Genomic DNA, 20,585 nt, shown 5'->3' with positions numbered 1-20,585 from the left:
GATTACCATGACGGTCAGAAAGCTAAACAAATAACCCGCAAAATTATTTAAGTCTTCGAGTTGCAATGTAAGACGCTGGTTCTACTCTCGCTGTTGAACCGCCGCTACGCGCTACAGGTAGTAATATTTCACAGACGGAGCACCACTTCTGCTCCACCTGGTAGTGACTCTCACACCGAACCTCTGCTTAAAGCTGCAGCATCTAACTTAAAAAATACATTTTACAAACGTTAAAACTTTTGCTGACCTAACATGAGACAAATAATCTCTGAAAAAATAATCGATCTCCTCCCTGTTCTGCATAATTACTCTGCTCAGTCAGAAACAGTCAATCAGAACTAGCACTAATCAGCTAGCCGCCATGCTAACAAGAAGTTTTCATTCAGTAACTCAGGATTGTTTATTGTAATGGAACCTGTTTTTACCTTTAAATGTTAAGTTTTATACTTGAATTTTTTTGGCAATGTTGAGATGTGGTTTATTTTGGCTATTTGCATTATTTAGCCTCTTCAGAGCCTTCATATGTTATCAATCTGTTAAAGATAGTATTATCGATAGCAGTACAATTTGCACAATGCCTGTTTTGTTTTTTTCTTGGAAAAAGTTATTAAAAACGAGTTTTTGTCTAAATTAAGGTGAATTCATGGTTCCTTTTTCCATATAATGTAACCAGTTGTGTTTATGATAAAAAAATTTGTTTAAAAATAATTATGTGATCGGTATCGGTGATCGGCCCCCATGGGTGATCGGTATCGGCAGGAAAAAACCTGATCGGCACATCTCTAATATATATATATATATATATATATATATATATATATATATATATATATATACATATATGCAGTGGTGGGAAGTAACGAAGTACAAGTACGTCGTTACTGTACTTAAGTACAATTTTCGTGTATCTGTACTTTACTTAAGTAGATTTAATAATGGATACTTTCTACTTTTACTCCACTACATTTTACAGTAAGTATCTGTACTTTCTACTTCACTACATTTCTACAAAACTGTTGCGTTACTCCTTACATCCAAGTCTCGTTGCTCTTTTTTTCCGTTAAAATGTGAAGTTCAGGGATTTAAGGTGGCGCCGTAAAATCCGAGCAATAACGTGACTTAGTGTCTGTTGTCACCCATCGGCTCCACCTTTACTCGCACGCGGAGCTCCAGACATGCGCAGTGGTTTCCTCTGAGCGGCAGTAATATAATAGCGCTGCATAAATCATAAGATATGGCGACATGTAAAATCAGCAGCGCTTCGCTTTCACAGACGGCGGGACTTCGTCCAACTTTTAGCGTCACTTGGAAGGAAAGCTTAAAGAAAGGTAAGATCTGTGGACGTGATGCTAGCAAAGCTAGCTGTACAGAGAGACATGTTGCATCTGCGATGAAAAACAGTTGTCACTCATGCGCTGAATTACTGTGTGGAGGTGTTGACTGACATGTCGCAGATATGGGACAACGCTGTGACCAAAGTGCAATATAGTGGTGACATTCAGGAACGACCTGATTCTTCTGGACGGATCTTGACCAAGTCCTGTAGTTCTGAAGCCTCACTGAGAGCCGTTCTTTGTTCTTGTAATGCTCTGCGTACACTGCAGTAGCTATTTTATTTCATTGAAATATCTTTATATTGGCGAATAAATAAAACAAGAACGTAGCAACACAGAGCATGCTCATTGCTCTTTGTTTTCGTCACCTGTCATGGTGGCAGACGTTGCAGCAGGAGGGAGGATGAGAACAGTCACGGTGCTCCTCCTGCTTGGTTACTTCTTGCTTATTGGGCCTTGGACAGTGTTTATAGTTGAGCGTTGTTAATTGCTATGTTTAATGGTGCAGACAATTATTATTTCTGACATTGGCAATATGGGCAACCGCACAGGGCTTTATTTTTTTAGGGATGGCAGGAGACCTCTGTGTATTGGGGCACAGAGATGAAAGCAAAACAGAATGAAGAAGAGTTTGAATTGTCACTGGTTAAATTTATTTCAGCTCTAAGTATTTCATATCTAGCTGTTTTGATGGGAAAGTGGATCTTTCAGATCAATTTGAGAAGCAATTTTGATAGGTAAATTTAATGTTATTGTCATGTAGCACGGGATGCTGGTTTTGATTTGGTCTTGGGTTCGGTGGTCTAGACTACAACTCTGCTACTTGGCTCCTTGGTTCCATGTCCTCCTCTGCCAGTTGGATTTCTTTCAAAATAAATGTGTGGGAAAAAAAGTGAAGTTCATGTTATGTTAGGACAGGAGACGAGATGTTTCCATCCCTGAAATGATGATGCATAGAATCACATATCTAAGTCTAAACTATGCTACAGAGTAAACACAATAAAAACAGGTTTTATCTGTGGCATTGTTCATTAAAATGACACATTATTGATGTATTGAAATTAAATACGATCGGTACACTTAATGATATTAGCGATTAGGTAATGCATTCAGCAAGTACTTTTACTTTTAATACTTAAGTATTTTTAAAAGCCAGTACTTTTTTACTTTTACTTAAGTAAAATGTTAATGTGGTACTTTGACTTTTACTTAAGTACATTTTTGTCTGTGTATTTGTACTTTTACTTAAGTAAATTTTTTGAGTACTTTCTCCACCACTGTATATATATATATATATATATATATATATATATATATATATATCTTGTATCCTCCCTCTCTTTTTCCTCCCCCCACGCTCCCTCCTCCACACCGACACACCTCCCAGTCTTTAGCCTTCCCTCTGACAGCAGTCGCGCAAGGCGGAGGGGTCTGTGATGCCGCTGATTTTCTCCCTAAAGACATCCACAGATTGGATTGGCTGGGAGGGCTGCAGCTTGAACTAAGTCATCACATTTAATTTGGCCTTTTTTTTTCCTCCTTCCTCTTCCTCACTTCTTCAGTCATTTTCTCTCCTCGGACGAAAGGAGGAAATAAACAACTTTTCAGCATATCAACCGTACACATTTATGGTTGATATGTATTGTTTATCAACCATACAATTGTTTACCAACCATTGTATGGTTTGTCATGTCATACAATATTACACACACACACACCCACACAAATGTTTATGTATATATGTGTGTGTGTGTAATATTGTATGGTATGACAAACAATGGTTGATAAAATTGTATGGTTGATAAACCATACAATATCTTAAAAAAAGTAATTCTGGATGTTTGCACACAATAATATGTGGGACTGAATCTGTGGAAGAAAAGGGCAGAGAGGAGAAGGGTGCGGTGATAAACTGATTAGTAAAGTAGTGTGTTCTCTAATGGAGTGCTTACATCATTGCAGAAGAGGGACAGAATGAACAGCAGGCCAGCTCAGGATGACAGAAATATCCACTTCATGGTTTCTTTTTAAACTAGTTCTGGACTTCTGTGACCTTTATCGTGCCTCTACTCCTTTTACTGCACATCCCACTGTGGACAGGAGTGAGATCTGGTGAAATAGCACTCGTATGTGTTTGGCATAGCAGAGAGCAGATGGTTGAAAAGTCAGTCCGTAGAGCTGCATGCAACCTATTAAATTTAATACACACTTAGAAATCACAGGCACAGCAGGATAATAAACTACTGCCTTTGGTTAAAAGCTCTAGAAAAACTTTTGGCCAAGCTGTTCTCAACTAGGAAAGGATTATTGTCAAAACAAGTAAAATTTTAATTGAGCTTAATGCAATAGATTAAATGTTGTCCCGGCCATTTAAATGGAATTACAAAACTATATTTTTGGTTTGTTTGAAGATTTTCAAGACACAAAAGATGAGAGAGAAAAATAGGAGTAAAAAAGGTGAAAATTGTAACCAACAGTGGTGGTCCTTAGCATGACTTGGGCCCTGGGCAGAAAAAAGCAAAATGTAGTCGCCTAAAATGTGAACTTGAGTCCAAACCCATGCTACACTTTCTTAGTAGCTGCACAAACACATGGGGCAAACATATAAAATAAGATTTATTTAAGCCAAGCCCCAGTAATTTGTTGCATGTGGTGGGAAGAAATACTGTACAGGTAGAAGAAAATGTAGCAAACATGGACACAGAATTCTTGTTTGGTTTGTTTTTTGGTTTTTCTGTTTCATAACACCATCCTAGAAATAAAACAGTCCATCCATCCATCCATCCATCCATCCATCCATCCATCCATCCATCCATCCATCCATCCATCCATCCATTTCCTTCCGCTTATCCAGGGTTGGGTCGCGGGGGTAGCAGTTTAAGAAGGGAGGTCCAGATTTCCCTCTCCCCAGCCACTTGTTCCAGCTCCTCCGAGGGAATCCCAAGGCATTCTCAGGCCAGCCAAGAAACAGTCCCTCCAGCTTGTCCCGGGTCTTCCCCAGGGCCTCCTCCTCGTGGGACATGCCCGAAACACCTCACCAGGGAGGTGTCCAGGAGGCATCCTGACCAGATGCCCGAGCCACCTCAACTGGCTCCTCTCGACATGAAGGAGCAGTGGCTCTACTCTGAGTCCCTCCCAGATCACAGAGCTTCTCACCCTATCTCTAAGGGAGAGCCCAGCCACACTGCGTAAAAAGCCCATTTCGGCCGCAAGTATCCAGGACCTCGTTCTTTCGGTCATAACCCAAAGTTCATGACCATAGATGAGGGTAAGAACGTAGATAAAACAGCCATATTGCTTTTTTATTTTTCTGTTTGTAAAACCTAAATGAAAAAAAAAGTTAAAATGTAATATACAGTTGTGGTTTTAATATGTAGTGATACATATCGTTTCCAGTGAGAGTTGGACTCCGCCAAGGCTGCCCTTTGTCACTGATTCTGTTCAATACTTTTATGGACAGAATTTCTAGGCGCAGCCGAGGTGTTGAGGGGATCCGTTTTGGTGGCCTTACGATCTCATCTCTGCTTTTTGCGGATGATGTGGTCCTGTTGGCTTCATCAGATCGTGATCTGCAGCTCTCACTGGAGCGGTTTGCGGCCGAGTGTGAAGCAGCCGGGATGAGGCTCAGTGCCTCCAAATCCGAGGCCATGGTCTTGAGCCGGAAATGGGTAGAGTGCCTTCTCCAGGTCAGGGGGTCTGTGGTGAAAAGAGAGCTGAGTCAAAAAGCGAAGCTCTCGATTTACCGGTCGATCTACGTTCCCACCCTCATGTATGGTCATGAGCTTTGGGTCATAACCGAAAGAACAAGATCACGGATACAAGCGGCCGAAATGGGTTTCCTCCGCAGGGTGGCTGGGCTCTCCCTTAGAGATAGGGTGAGAAGCTCGGTCATCCGGGAGGGACTTGGAGTAGAGCCACTGCTCCTCCACATCGAGAGGAGCCAGTTAAGGTGGCTCGGGCATCTGGTGAGGATGTCTCCTGGACGCCTCCCTGGTGAGGTGTTCCAGGCACGTCCCACCGGGAGGAGGCCTCGGGGAAGACCCAGGACACGCTGGAGGGACTGTCTCTCAGATGGCCTGGGCACGCCTTGGGGTTCCCCCGGAGGAGCTGGAAGAAGTGGCTGGGGAGAGGGAAGTCTGGGCCCCCTTTCTGAAGCTGCTGCCCCAGCGACCGGACCGCAGATAAGCGGAAGAAAATGGAAGGATGGATGGTTATGGCTGTTTGAGAAAATGATATTTGCCAAATATTCCCTTTTTGCCTCTTTAACTGTGCTCTGGTAGAGACGCCAACAGTATTTTAAAATCTGAAAAGTAACCTGCAATTTATCCTTTTTCCCCTGCGTTCAACACGACGGCATTCTTTCCTTACAGCACGAGTTCTGTCATTAAACCAAGGCTCAGGTTCAATCCTTGGCTGCCTGGTTTTTAATGGAGCAACCGAGTCCAGAATGGCTTGACAGGAAGAATAGAACCAGGACCAGAGCTCTTCTGTATCAGAGTGGAGGAAGTCAGATGATCCACAGAGCTGAAGAAAAGCAGTAGAGAACTGAGTGGCCGTGGAAGGGTTAATAATCTGACAGCGCCGAACAGCAGCAGAAGTTTTAACTGCAGTAGGTGTCAAACTAACACTGAATAAAACAGGCAGGTGATCCGAGAACACAGAGTAACACATTTCCAGGTTAGTCACAGGCAGACCGCAGGAAATAACCAGGTCCAGTGTATGTCCGTGCTCATGTGTAGAGCCGGATACGGCCTGTACCAGGTTAAAGGAGTCCAGAAGGCTTAAAAAGTCCTTTACCAGAGGCTTATCAGGACAACACACGTGTATATTGAAGTCTCCAACAATAAGAACATGTTCATAGTTAATTATAATCGCAGCTAAAAGTCAGAGAAGTCACTTATAAAATCCTTATTATATTTTGGGGGCCGGTAAACGACAGCACAGAAAACTGGGTTTACGTGTCTCAACTCAAATGACGTAAACTCAAAGAATCAAAGAATGACGTCTGTCGAAAAACACTGCTTACATTTGTAGTCCTGTTTGTAAACAGTCGCTGTGCCTCCCCCTCTCCCTGAAGCCCGTGGTGAATTAAAATAAGAACAGTCCGCTGGTAAAAGCTCAGATAGAGCACTGGACTCACCAACACTCAGCCACGTCTCAGTCACACTCAGAAAATCCAGGTTTTGGTTACTGAAAAAGTCCCGAAGAATAGGATTGGCGTTTATCGGGCCAATCCTGACAGGAGCTGGATCCTGGGCTTCAACAAGTCTGGAAACTCGGCACAGCGGTCTCAGGTTTTGGAGACACTGTCGGCGCATGTTGAGCCGGGAAGGGCAATGGCGGCGGTGTAGAGGGGCTTCAACGCCGACCACGGGCACCAAGCAGACATCAATGGGATCCAAGAAACGGCGAGGCACCCAAGAGCCTAGAAATGATCCATGCGATGATTGGGTAAAAGCAGAACAGTGGGTCAGATAAAACTTCAGCTTCACCAGCCGGCCGCTTCGTCTACTGCAACGACGACGACATCTCCACTGTGAAAGCAGCGCAGAAACCCGGAACAGGTGACTCCTAATCTCCGACAGAAGCGGGGGCAAGGATTGTTGGCCAGCAACATCAAATAACACCATATCATGGACCAAAGTTTGGAAGTCCAGTAGTGTGTTGTGATTATACACCAGCAGAGATTCAGTTCCATAGATGACACAAGTCAGAAACAGTATAAACATAAACAAACGTGAGAATGACAGACGAGCAGCCACACACACCGGCGCCATCTTGTCTAAATGATGCTGTATAATAATTGTAAAAACTAAAGGTAACTACTTCGCGGATTCCACTTATCCCGGGTTATTTTCGGAACGTGTTATGGAAATTTCATTATCAAGGAATGAGAATCTGTTTCAATAATAAGAGAAAGATTAATCTTTGTCTTTAAGTTTCTTTATTTGAAGGCAAAAGCGTTCGAAGACCCTTCTCACTGAGCGCAGTCAGTAGAAGAGCCCTGAGCAACACACATCACATCGTTATATAGTCACAGCAAGACAAAGACCCTCCCAAAGTCTGATGTTATCTCTACTGCCAGATGGCCACATAAACACCCTGACCCCCTCCTCATGAACTATCTCTCACCTCTTGGAGGAGATGATCTTATGGCAGGAAAGAGAACTGATAAGGATTTCAGGAGGAACTTCTAACACTTCTTTGTCAGTTCATGGGTTCAGGTCAAACAGGGTACAAACTACATTCCACACATCAGTCCTTTAAGACAACTATCAGATCAAGCATTTTACCCAAGATGCCTTCAGGTCTCTTCTGCTATCACAGCTGTAGAAACATCTTAACATTATTTGCAAACTTATTTAATGGACAAACACATCTTGCAGAAAAAAACAAAGCAGATATTATAAGTAAATGAATGGTAAAAAGTATCATCAGTTCCTTCAAGAATGAATTAAGACTGAAAATGAAATTTTCTATTACAAACGCAACCCCCGCAAAAAACGAGGGATCACTGTACACCAGTCGTTGGTCATTTGCAACTAAGCAGCACACAAGATGAGTAAGGTAAGGTAATTTTATTTATATAGCACATTTTCAGCAACAAGGCAATTCAAAGTGCTTTACATGAGTTAAAATGTAAAGCACATGGAGTACCATGTGGGGTCTCTAAAAATGTTAAGGACTCTGACAAGTCTTTCTTCTCCAAAGGAAGGGTGTGAGACCCTGATGACCTAACCTGTCAATAACTAGGTTGGCAGTTGTAAGACCAAGGTGTGAGCAAAAATACATGTACCATTCCATCTCTTCTCTAATAAGTTCAATGTGTTGCAAGGCGATAGCTGTCAGTTGCTAGACTATGGTGATGTTGCTCTCTGAAGGAGCAAGATGGAAGAAAGGGGAGGAAAGAATGTGTAAAGGGTGATGCTTCAGAGAAACAGGCTTTGGAATAGTTCTCTTGTCTGAGTGTGGAATCATCCTGTCAGGCCATGGAAAGACTTTGAACACACACACCTCGCAGCAGCAATAACAGCCAAATGAAAAATGCTGTGAAAAGGCAGTCATTTTCAAAGCTCACGACGGTTCGTGAAAATATTAATTATTTTTGTCTATGCAGATCTGATCTAATTTAGTTCATCTGCTCCGTTCAGATGTTTAGACTTGCCTTTGTTGCTGTTAGTTGCCTTTGTACTAGTTTCCTTAGGGCAGCATTCAATTTCCTGATGCTTGCCTTGGGGAAACTGTATTCTGGAGTTCAGTAGGAGAATTTTTATTTTTTTCTTAAGGTACACGAAGAAGTGAAGTCATTGCACAATTTTATCTAATCAAGAATTATCAGAAGTTAGATGTTAGTTATTGAACACTGGTGTGGCTTTACTTGGACTTTACATAAATTCCCTTTAAAGCCCTGACTGGCTATCACTGATTGCGTCTGCTTCAAATGATGTCCAGTTTTTTTTAAACATACCCAACATTCAGGGTTTCTTTGCTATGAAGGGCCTCAAACACCTAAATCCCAAAATCTACTGTTAAAGGAATGTAGTTACTAGTGATGGGTAGATGAGGCGTCATGAAGCATTTGCCTTCATTTGTATTTCGTTTGCCTTGAGGCTGCTCCATAGTACCGTAAAAGATCAATAATTATTTTGGCAAATGCATCCCGTTGACAGATTCGCTTCCTTATAAACACAATTTGGCGCCTCAGTGTCATTTTGAAACAGTTCCTGTATCGGTCACGTGACTTGCTGAAAGCAATACTCACACCAACACATGATTTGGTCTATGGGCTTGACGCATGCGCTGACCCATCACTAGTAGTTACTTCCTTCAAGCATGTTTAAAATTGATGTCTTGTTAACATGTCAGAAATCATTCTATGTTCGTATTGGGGTCTCCAAAATGAATGCAAAAAAAAAAGAAGTCTGCTGCAGCTGCCAAGACAGCTTATTTAAAATACAATTTGGTTTCTGTTTTATGGTTTTGGTTAGATAAAACTCCATTTTAAAATAAAAATTATCCAAACCCCATTACTTTTTAAAAGTCAGCGATGGGCATTTGCAGAACCATCTGCAAATGGTTCTGCACTCCAATTAGCTAACTGAAGTGCGTTAGCACAGTAGTTTTAAAAACACATGATGTAGCACCAGTTTTACATGGTCCACATCAGTATTATATTTACACTTAATTGTGACATTCAAGTTGCTCCTGTGAAGTTATTAATTTTTTTCTGAAACAGCAATGTTTTCTACCTGTACTTGATGCAGAGCAGGGTCTAATGTGTTTTGTGTAGGTGTTATTCTGACCTTCTTATTTACTATGTAACTTTGTAATTAGTTCTATGTATATTTCCTATATTTTTTGGTGATTGTTCATTTCTATTTGACTTTTAAAGCATCAATTTGAGTTTATCCATTTGTACCTCCAAATCAACCTGAAAAGACTCACACAGAGAGAGACTGGTATTAGAAAGTGTAATTGACAAAATAAAGTCTTTGCCTGCAAGAGCATCGATAGAGAGTGATGGAGAGAGTGACAGCTGGGGAATGAAACGCCTGCATGGGTGAGTGCCTGTAAAGGCATGGACAGAGAAAGATGAGAATGCCTGTAAAGGCTTCAAGAACTGCCTGCAGTGGCATCGGGGGCCTGAAAAGCTATCAAGAGGAGAGTGCCTGCCAAGGCATCAAGAGATGCCTGTAATCTCTCGATTACAGCATTGGCGTCGATAGGAGAAACAAAGTAGGAAACAGAGGCCTATGAGGAATGCACTCGGAATTCCGGAGGACTCCCTGGGACCTGACGACATCACTATTCCATCCAGTGAAGAAATGATAATTTAGTATGGGGAGGTTCTAGATATTGACTAGTCTTGCGAATTGTTTATGCTCATTTTATTCTGCTGATAAGTTTTCCTCTATTGTTACTTCTAAATCGGTCAATATTTTCATAATGCTCAAGCAATTTTGGTTTAGAATTACATTAAGACAGAAATTTTTTTTTATTTTTATTAGCAATGCCATATTTTTAAGATGTGTGATCACCTTACTCTTGAATAAGTTTAGTTGTGACAGGGGGCTGTGGGCCGTTCACTCCTTGCTATCCCAAGCAACTAGCCACACCAACCCCACCCAGATGTTTGGAACTCTAATTTTCTTCAAGTTGGCCTGCAGCTACATGTCTGCCTCATCTTGGTCTTCATGCGGTCACTGTAGAAAATATGGGAACATTTCAGCCTCCAGCAAGCCACCCTGGGGATCATCAAGGCAAGTCAAGTGACCAGTGAGATCATGATGATCAGCCTGGATCTGGTGAAGACCTGGCTGTCGATGATGAGCATGGAGGTGATGAAGAACTTCATCCAGGTCATTCTGATGTCTCTGATGGAGGCTGCAGAGGATCAAGGACCAGCAGCTGGTGTCCAGGTCCAAAGCCATGAAGCTCAGCAGGATGCCAGCAGTAGCTCAGAGCAACAAGCTGCCAAACCTGAAGAAGTTCCCTGTGACGTCTGCACTGGACCCAAACTGAAGGCCCATGCCCTGTGAGGGAACCATCGATGAGACCGTAATGAGAGGACTGTCTCTGGAACTGGTCCAGACCGGGCAAGGCGTCAAGCGGTTCTGAAAGGCCATCGGTGGCGTATTTATGGTGTTTAGTCGCATCCAGTCCATGCCAGGAGCAGAGACCATGCTTAGCAAACATGTGGAGAAGCAATGTGCTGACACTGTGGTCAACTTCCTCATCAGGATTGCCTGCCAGGTGAACGATTCCACCAACGTGGCCGAATCTCGAGGTAAGCTGCTGAAGGTGGCTGATGAAGACGTACTGAGGCTGGACATGTGGCTCCATGCTGAGCTCAAGCTGCAGTGGTTCAACAAGCTGTTAATGACTGAGGAGCAGCCGCCCAGGCCAACATCTCCAACAGATTCACCAGCCTGGAGATCCTGTGCTTTCTGCTGATTATGTTGCAGTCTCTGGCTGTCCTAGCCCACTTCAAGCTGCTGCAGTGCAGCATAGCAGCATGCATGACTTGTGGCAACACCAAGATCCTGCGGCGGTACTGGAGATATGATGTCTGGAGGAGGACAAGATCAAGTCAAGTTTCAGCAACAATGCAGTTCAAAGTGTTTTGCACCATCAAAAAACATAATACAGCAACCAGTTAGGAAACCAGCAATATGCATTACATTTTGTCAAATGTTATCATCAAAACCATCAAGCAAGTAGACATCAAGTATGTTGATCAATGTTCCAGTTACTACTAAACAAGGAAAATTATAACCTGGTGGATTCTTAGCCTTGATTTAAAGGAACTCAGTGTTTTAGCAGTTTTGCAGTTTTCTGGAAGCGTAAAGACACTATTGCAATAATCAATGTGACTAAAGATAAATACATGGATGAGTTCCTCTAATGCAGGAATATTAGTCCTCTGATCTTGGAAATGTTCTTCAGGTGATAGAAGGCCGACTTTGTAGCTGTCTTTATGTGGCTCTGAAAGTTAAGGTCAGCATTCATCACTATACTTGGTAGCTATGTAGACATTGCTTAATGCCAGGGTGATTTTCTTGGTACTTATAGTGCATCACATATGTAACATGTTGGTTTTGTTTTGCAGAGGTGGGCTCTACCAACAATGAGGAGCGGGTTTTCCGGCAGCGAATGCGACCCAGGAAGCGGCAGGGGGCTGTTCGGCGGAGGGTCCACCAGGTCAACGGGCACAAGTTCATGGCCACCTACCTGAGGCAGCCCACCTACTGCTCTCACTGCAGGGACTTCATCTGGTCAGAATCTTACTTCAAAACATTGAATTAATACATTGGAACAGTGGAGTCTTCATTGAGTTGATAAATACAACTTAATTCAAATGTTATTTTCTACCACCTGCATGTCTTTTGAAAATCAAACTCTATGGTCATTAAAATCAGATGGGAAGGGTGACGGTGTTGCAGGCAGATGAAAGGAAGCATAGTGCTTTGCACATGCTGTGTTGGAGACCAGCTGCGGCCTTTACAACAACCAGATCTTTCCTGGTTTCCTGCTTCACCCAGCTCCTCACATTAACCTGCGCCTTTTGTTTTTACACACGAGCACAGGGCGATGCTGTGAAATGGAGGGGTCACAAACAAAGCCAGCTGTGTTTGTTTCCATCCCGAAGGACTGCGTTCGCCACATTCACATGGAACTACGTAGCGTTCTGAGAGCGTTTGAAAGTTCTCCCCTTCTCAGGGGGGAGAACTTTGCTTGAGTCTCTCAGTGTTTAGACCTGCTGAGGTGAATCGACAAGAAAACACTCCAACATGTCGAATAATTGAAGGTTTACTTTCCTTTTTTTGCAAGTTGAACGCCTTTTTCTCGAGTAACTGAAACTAAAAAATGCTTGGGTAACACGTTATTTGAAGGGGTGTGCACTGACATGACACCTGCCATGAACTTTGTACCCACATTTTCTGGCACAAAGAATGTTTTTCGAAAGCTTCCTCTGTTGTTTTTGCTATATTGGTATGGATCCAGAGATGTGTTTAAGAATCCGTTAGAACTATTTTCTTGTCAAGAATAGATGACACATTATTCATTCATAGCTGTGCTTTTCTCTTCCAGAGCTGTAGCTCCAATGCCTCTTTTTGATTTGGAGAAAGTCTATGATAAAATATCTTATCTGGTAGAAAAAAAACAATAAAAAGTCAATTGTGCTTTTCTAGGTTTAATACTTTTGGATTAGTAGGTATTCTGGCAGTAAATATTGTTGCATTTGGTCACCCATCCATTTCCATTTTCTGTACACCCTTGTCCCTAATGGGGTCAGGAGGGGTGCTGGTGCCTATCTCCAGCAAAAGTTTCGAGTGAGAGGCGGGGGACAGGTTGCCAGTCTGTCGCAGGGCAACACAGAGACAGACAGGACAAAACCCCATGCACACTCACAACTAGGGAAAATTTAGAGTGACCAATTAACCCACAGTCATGTTTTTGGACTGTGGGTGGAAGCCGGAGTACCCAGAGAGAACCCACGCATGCACATGGATGTTGCATGTTGTTGACTGGACAACAACATGCAAGCTCCATGCAGAAAGACCCCAGGCCGGGAATCAAACACAGGACCTTCTTGCTGCAAGGCAACAGTTCTACCAACTGCTCCACTGTACAGCCCTGTGTTTTGTAATTTAAAGCTTAATTTATGAAATGTATATGCCTGCTTTTTGTTTTTGTCAGCAACCCTTTTCAGCATGTCTTGATAACATGTTCATCAGTCTTTGTGAGTTTTCTTTTTCTAACATGTCTGTCTTTCTGCAGGGGCGTTTTAGGAAAACAAGGTTACCAGTGTCAAGGTAATGTCCGTTTCCTTTATAATGACCTTAAAGGTACCACCAGTGACATACTGAAAGGTCAATTTGTAACTTACTTCATTCATAAATAAAGTGAACATCATTGGTGTCTTAAGAAATTAACTAACACTATTATGCAAAAGTTCACTTTTCACTTTTTATACTTTATGTAAAGAAACCAGACTTTTTAATCTTTAAGAAGGTTTTAAAAGATTTTAGGTGTTAGACGTGCTTTTTAGTTTTTCTTTGAACTTTGACTTTTGTACTTCATCAGCTTGTAATGTATGGTACTTATGTAACAAGACAATTAATTATAATAAATTCCTCCAGATTAGAGGAGTTTAGAAACTAAACACTTGGTTCTGGTTCTGTGTGTTGCTGCTACAGTTTGTACCTGTGTCGTCCATAAGCGCTGCCATGAGCTCATCATTACCAAGTGTGCAGGAATGAAGAAGCAGGACGACACAGTCGGAGAAGTAAGACGTGGTGTTTCCTACAAAAACATCATGGAACTCAAAGCTCTGTTTTTATCTCATACTTAGGGTTCTGTTTTTATTTTTTGTTAGATGTCAGTTTATTGTAGAAGTATGGAAAGCCTTCCTCACAAAATGAAGGTTTCGAGATATTTCCAGACGTATTTAACAGAGAATGCTGGTTTTCTTGCAGCAGGTTGGGTCTCAGAGGTTCAGTGTCAACGTCCCGCACAAGTTCAGCATTCACAACTTTAAAGTTCTGACCTTCTGCGACCACTGCGGCTCCCTGCTGTGGGGCCTGCTGCGACAGGGACTCCAGTGTAAAGGTAAACCTGGAGCTCACCACACCGCTTCTTCTCGCCTTATCAGGTGTGTGAGCTTTATTCTGTCTGTGCTGCAGTATGTAAAGTGAACGTACACAGGCGATGCGAGAGCAACGTCGCTCCGACATGTGGAGTGGATGCCAGAAGAATTGCAACCGTCCTCTCAGATCTTGGACTGACACCAGATAAAATCTCCAACAGCACCCAGAGGCGGAAAAAGGTTGAGACTAATTAGTTTCTGTACTTTGAGAAACTAAATGTGTGTGTTTTCATTTACCGGATTTGATAATTATTGAAATTAAAACATGTTAACTCAATAAAACACAGGGTGTGTGGGTGTGTGCGCGCGTGTATATGTGTGTGTTAAGCAGCTTCCTCAGACTCATAATCGTCAGCAGCTGCCATCAGAGCTACATCAGACAGAGGAGGACCACTCGAGGTCCGCCCCCACCTCTCCATGTGATCAAAGTAGGGAACCTCATCTCACAGCAACCCCATACACTGAAGTATTGAACTAAGCACATCATAGCTCTGTTGTGTTCTGTATTTTCTGTGTAGTTATTTTCGAGGTTTTCTGTGTTTAGCCCTGTCCCTGACCTGTCTTCCCTGTTGATTGCTTCCCAGGTGTGTCTCATTCCCTGACTACCTTCCCTGTGTATTTAAGTCCACCTGTTATCTTTGTCTCTTGTCGGGTCCTGTTCTAATGCTGTTCATCATCATCTCTGTGCCAGTCTGTTCAGTCGTGAACCTTTTAGCCTTCCGTTCTTCTCGGTGCTGCCTGTATGTTTAGATGTTTGGTTTTGTGGATTTTTTCATTAAAGCCATCATTTTTCATCTCTACCTGGGTCATCAGCGTTCGTTCTCACCACTATCACCTCCACCTTATGACAAGCTCATCTGTATGGTGGCCCTGAAGTGTAAACAAATCACTAAACACAACTACAAAAACACAACAACATTAACTAATCAAAGCTACAAATAAAAAAAAAGCACAGTAACAAAATGGAAGAGGTCAATCTCAGTGGGTAACCTGACACACGGTTGACTGGACAACAACACTTGATTTTAGACCTAGAAATTATTCTGGCATTCTTTGCTTAGATAGGAAGAAAGATGGTCACATGTTTGCATCATCGATAGCATTCATGTTTTCAACAAACACCAGATTAACTTCCAGTTCTAACGCCAAAAGTGGAATCATCCAGTCAACAATGATTTGGGTTTCCCACTGGGACTGGACTGTTCCGCTTTGGTAAAATTTTAGTTTTTTCTTAATTTGCAGTTCTGCTTAGTTAGTGTTGTTTTTCAATCTGCAGTTGTGTCTAGTGATTTGTTGATGTGGTTTGCACTTCTGGGCAACGATACCTCTTTTCATTTGGCTCTCTGCAGATGTGAAGGAGCTGGAGAACATCCGGAAAGCTCTGTCCTTCGACCACCGCGGAGAGGAGCACAAAGCACACCCAATGTCCTCGCCATCGACAGTAGTGACGGTGGGAGAAAGAGGCACAGGGGGCGTCAATGGAAGTGGGGTAAAGGAAGAGAGAAGCCAGGAGAATGGCGAGGTCAAAGGTCACAGCGCTCCTGAGATAACAAGGATAAACCTGCACGACTTCCTGTTCATAAAGGTGCTGGGGAAAGGAAGCTTCGGAAAGGTTGGTGGAAAAGATTGGGAAGAGTGGAGAGGTTTGGAGCGGGTGTTCCCCTCTTACTGTGAGTGTGGTGTAATCAGGTGATGCTGGCCGAACTGAAGGGCACCGACGAGGTGTTCGCTGTCAAAGTGCTGAAGAAGGACGTGATCCTGCAGGATGACGACGTGGACTGCACCATGACGGAGAAGAGGATCCTGGCGCTGGCCAGGAAGCACCCGTATCTGACCCAGCTCTTCTGCTGCTTCCAGACTAAAGTAAGGGGTACTCGCATGCAGGGACAGTTCCATGCCACTGGAGGGCAATGTCAGACCATGTTAAATCTGGAGATATTTGTGGACAGCTCTCTCAAATAGAAGGAGAAAGTCTGTCAAAGTTTATTTATATATCATAATTACAACAGCCTCAGTTGACCAAAGTGCTTCACAGCAAACATTACAGGTAGATAAATGACAAAATATAAATAACATTTAATTTAGTAAAAATAATTAGACAAATATAATATCAGACAATTACATGGATTAACTTGCGGAGGAGTTTTTAATAGAAAAATAGACAATTAACCATTAATATTAATATATAAAAATAAACGAATCTCTTAGACAGATAAATAATTATCAAAGAAAAAATGCAATTCTCAGGCCCTCCAGAGAAATATTCAGGGTTTATTTCCATGATGAACTTGCAGCAACTAAGTTGTTGTGAACAGAGATGATCTAATCCAATCTTCTTTGGTATTTAAACATCTACTAATAACTTTTTTTTTCAACCATTGTGTTGTAAAAGCTAAAATATACAAATCACACATGTAATGTCAGCTGTGTTGTTGCACTTTCCATACTCAGAGTTGTGCTCATAAGTTTACATACTCTGGCAGAGTTTCTGAGTTGTAGGCCACTGAATAGTCATCCAAACCTCTGAAGCCATTTTGTTTTGTGTTTGCTCTATGTATACAGCAGCCAAAGATAACCAGATTAAATGCATCCAGCCTATTTATCTCCAGCTGCCTTAGAGCGAGAGGCAGGAACACTTTAGGTAGCTCGCCAGTACACCACAGGGTTACTTGTTACCAGTGTGTATTAACAGTCAGTGAGTTTCTGGGACCAAATTGAATGAACTGAATGTAATGTACCCAGATAGCACACAATGGTAATTCAACGTTGAATTATAGTCAGAATGGTTGATTTTTGGTTGAGGTCGACAACTGACAGTGGATCAACCATCAATCAATCATTCAATTCTAGCCAAGTAACCAAAGTTGAAAATGTGTCATTTGGTTGAAATCTAAATGAATGAAATGCTGATTAACGTCTGATCAATGTTGAATCAATGTATGCTGTTTTGCCGCATCCCTTCCCCTCTTCTCCTCCTCATCGGAGCTCTGGGCATTTTATTACTGAGCTGGGGTTAGTTTTAAATTAAGCACTATAGAGCATAGTGGGTGGAGACTTCTTTCTGTACATGTTCTTACTTGTCCATAAAAATTCTTACTGACTGTGCGTGATATATTGACACAAAAACATCTACAACTGACTACAAAGAGTGGAGCGGTCAACCCCCACTATTTACATGAATTGGATGTCCTAACCACACCGCCACTTCGCTGTTGGCTTGTTTGCAAAAGATGTTAATTCAATGTTGAATTGTGATCACAAAGGTTGAATTTATGGTCATGGATAAACCATCAAACAATCATCCATTTCTAGCCAATTAACTAATGTTGAAAATATGTCACTGAATCAATGTTGTTTTGTGGTCGAATTTTAATAGTTGAAACTCCAATGTTGAATCCAGTGTTTTTCAACACTAGTCCTCGGGGCACACTGTCTTGCAAGTTTTAGGCATTTCCATAATTAGGCACACACGATTTTAATTGATGGCTGACTAACAGGGTTTTGCTGAACTGAAAACATGCTGGTCAGTTTGACTTAACCCTTGTGCGTGTGAGAACTGAGGCAAACTTAGAGGACTATGGAAAATGATACAAATTTTACGTGTGTGGGGTCAGTTGGACCCCATTTCTACATACAAGGGATAAGAACCAGTGTTAGGAAACACTACTTATCAATTTTGAATCAAAGTATGCCGTTTGTTGCATCCCTCCCCAACTACCCCTTCTCCTGCACTCTCCCCCACACACACACCCACTCAACCAACTTTCCCCCATTTACTCCCCCTCCTCATTTTCCCCCCAACCTTCCTCCCATTTACTCTCCTCTCCCCGTCCTCCCCTCAACATTCCCTCAATTATTCCCCTCTCTCCCTCCTCCCCCTCAACCCCATCCGTGTCAGAGCATTTTATTATTGAGGGGGAGTTAATCATGTTTTAAATTAGCACTATATTGAGAACAGTGGGTTGTGATTCCCTTCTGTACATTTTCTTACTTGTCTGTAAATATTATTACTGACTGTACATATTGTGTTGACACAAAAACATCTACATCTTACTACACGAAGTGGAGCGGCCCACCCCCACCATTTACATGAGTGGGATGTCCCAACCACACAGCCACTTCGCTGTTGGCTTGTTTGAAAAAGATGTTAATTCAATGTTGAATTATGATCCCAAAGGTTGAATTTATGGTTAAAGTTGATGACTGATGGTGGATAAACCATCAAAGAATCATCCAATTCTAGCCAATTAACTAGTGTTGAAAATATGTAATTGAATCAATATTGTTTTCTGGTCGAACTCTATGGACCTTACCAAGCTCCGCCCAGAAACGCCCCTCGAAAGTCTCACGTGACTGGACGACATCAAGGTGTTTGAGCCACGCGATGCCTTCAAGATTGTGCGCGTCACAGCTAAATGCTACCGGTCGATGAGGAACACAACAGATCCTCAGACCCTCAGCATAAATATAGCTGTGGACAAGATCACTCACGCCTATTGTTCTTGCAAGGCTGGGTAAGTCTTGCATTCATGGTTTTGAGGGTGACTTCTGTTGGCAAATGTTCGTATGTGCCTAGGCCTGATACACGGTACTCGGAGGCTAACATGATTAGCGTGGCTAACACGATTACAGTTTAGTAATAAGCCTTTTCAGGTAAAATAAAATCTTTAATGTATGTCAGATACAGTACACATTGCATATTGATCTGTTCAGCTAACGTAAGACTTTAACAGACAGGCTTCAAGGTGTAGAAGTTGTATCGGTACTGCCATTATGCTGTACTTGGCTAAAAGGTTTTCATAATGGAGGTGCTTATTATTGAATTTCTTTTTTTCATTCACTAAACACAAAGAAAGCAAAGCAATAATACTTACACCAGCAGACACTCCTTTGTTCTTATTGATCCTACGATGATACCTCCCCTGCTTGAGCTCCTACTTGAGCTCTGGATCAGAACATTTTATTACTAGGTGGGGGTCAGTCATGTTTCAAATTAAGCACTACATGTTGAGAACAATGGGTTGTGATTCTTTCTGTACAATTTCTTACTTTTCTATAAATATTATTACTGACTGTGCATAATGTGTTGACACAAAAACATCTACAAGTCACTACAAAGAGTGGAATGGTCCACGTCCCCCTTTTTACACTAGTGGTTTGTCCAACCAAACAGCCACTTTGAAGCTGGCTTGTTTGCAACTAGTTTCTGAAGTAAATTCTACTCTGAGCACTTTTATGGTAAGTTTGGCAATATTACTTTGATCTTAAATGTGTTTAATGAAAAATGACTGCATTGTTTTGTGCCTATAGTAATCTTGGTTATTTTCGGGCAAACCAGATATTTTTAATAATTGAGGTCATGTGTCCTTTTGTATTTTTTTTATCCTGCCCAGCACTCTAGGCATAAGTATGAATTCCTTTGAGATTTTGTGGGATTTGAGTTTTTAAAAATAGGGCAGAGCCTATTTGGTCTAGGAGAGCATGTGGTGCACAAAGAAGTGTAAGGTTGGCTGGTCTTTAAATAATTTCAAATCACTTGTTTTTCAGTTTTTATTATAATGTGCTTACTGATCACTGCATGAAAAGTGGGATTTTTGACCCTGTATTCTGACACGAACGCAGCTCGTGAGCGACAGATACCGACAGCAATCGACAGTTTGCATTTTCACTCACGGGAGACGAAATCTGTTGATTGCGGAAGCCCAAGAGGGGGGAGTGGAGGTGCGGGGGAGCGAGAGGTGTTAATGACTCTACTTAGCATACGAATAGCCTAGCACATGGGTGCTCAATAGGTCGATCGCGATCGACCAGTCGATCGCGGAAAGGTTTTGAGTCGATCTCGGCAGCAGGTGACAAACTGATCGCCGCCAGGACGCTGAGGCCAGCACTTCCTCCTCTGCAGGCTTATCAAAAATGTTCACTACGATCCTAAACGTTTGTAGCTTCATTAAAAAAGAATAATTATAAAAAGTCAACGAAACATGTTAAAATTAATAATCTCAGTAATTATTGTTTCAACAAGGTGTTGCGCAATTCAGTGCGTTTCGGTTCCATTAACAAAAAAAATAAAGAAAAAAAAAGGCTTCTCAAATACTGACTGA

At 42.1% G+C, this 20,585-nt stretch overlaps 1 protein-coding gene across 7 annotated transcripts in view; it reads left to right on the top strand.

Moving 5' to 3' along the window:
* Positions 1–20,585, top strand: part of LOC103476621 (protein kinase C epsilon type-like) — a 233,349-nt gene that overhangs the window by 97,713 nt on the left and 115,051 nt on the right. For 4 of the 7 annotated variants that reach the window (XR_014091048.1, XM_008429092.3, XM_081616073.1 and 1 more), the window contains 8 exons: positions 11,944–12,109; positions 13,617–13,651; positions 14,036–14,124; positions 14,315–14,447; positions 14,522–14,664; positions 14,813–14,912; positions 15,834–16,096; positions 16,174–16,347. Coding sequence is in view for 6 of the 7 variants with exons in the window: in XM_008429092.3 (XP_008427314.1) it covers positions 11,944–12,109; positions 13,617–13,651; positions 14,036–14,124; positions 14,315–14,447; positions 14,522–14,664; positions 14,813–14,912; positions 15,834–16,096; positions 16,174–16,347 (1,103 nt within the window). In the remaining variant the exon portion in view is untranslated. The remainder of the gene's footprint in view (positions 1–11,943; positions 12,110–13,616; positions 13,652–14,035; positions 14,125–14,314; positions 14,448–14,521; positions 14,665–14,812; positions 14,913–15,833; positions 16,097–16,173; positions 16,348–20,585) is intronic. The other 3 variants (XM_081616076.1, XM_081616075.1, XM_081616074.1) reach the window with 3 other exon arrangements.

The sequence above is a fragment of the Poecilia reticulata genome, chromosome 15, assembly GCF_904066995.2.
Source record: "Poecilia reticulata chromosome 15, P_reticulata-male-v2, whole genome shotgun sequence".
Taxonomy (NCBI): domain Eukaryota; kingdom Metazoa; phylum Chordata; class Actinopteri; order Cyprinodontiformes; family Poeciliidae; genus Poecilia; species Poecilia reticulata.
Note: the sequence above shows the minus strand (reverse complement) of the source record. Positions and strands in the feature narration are given on the sequence as shown.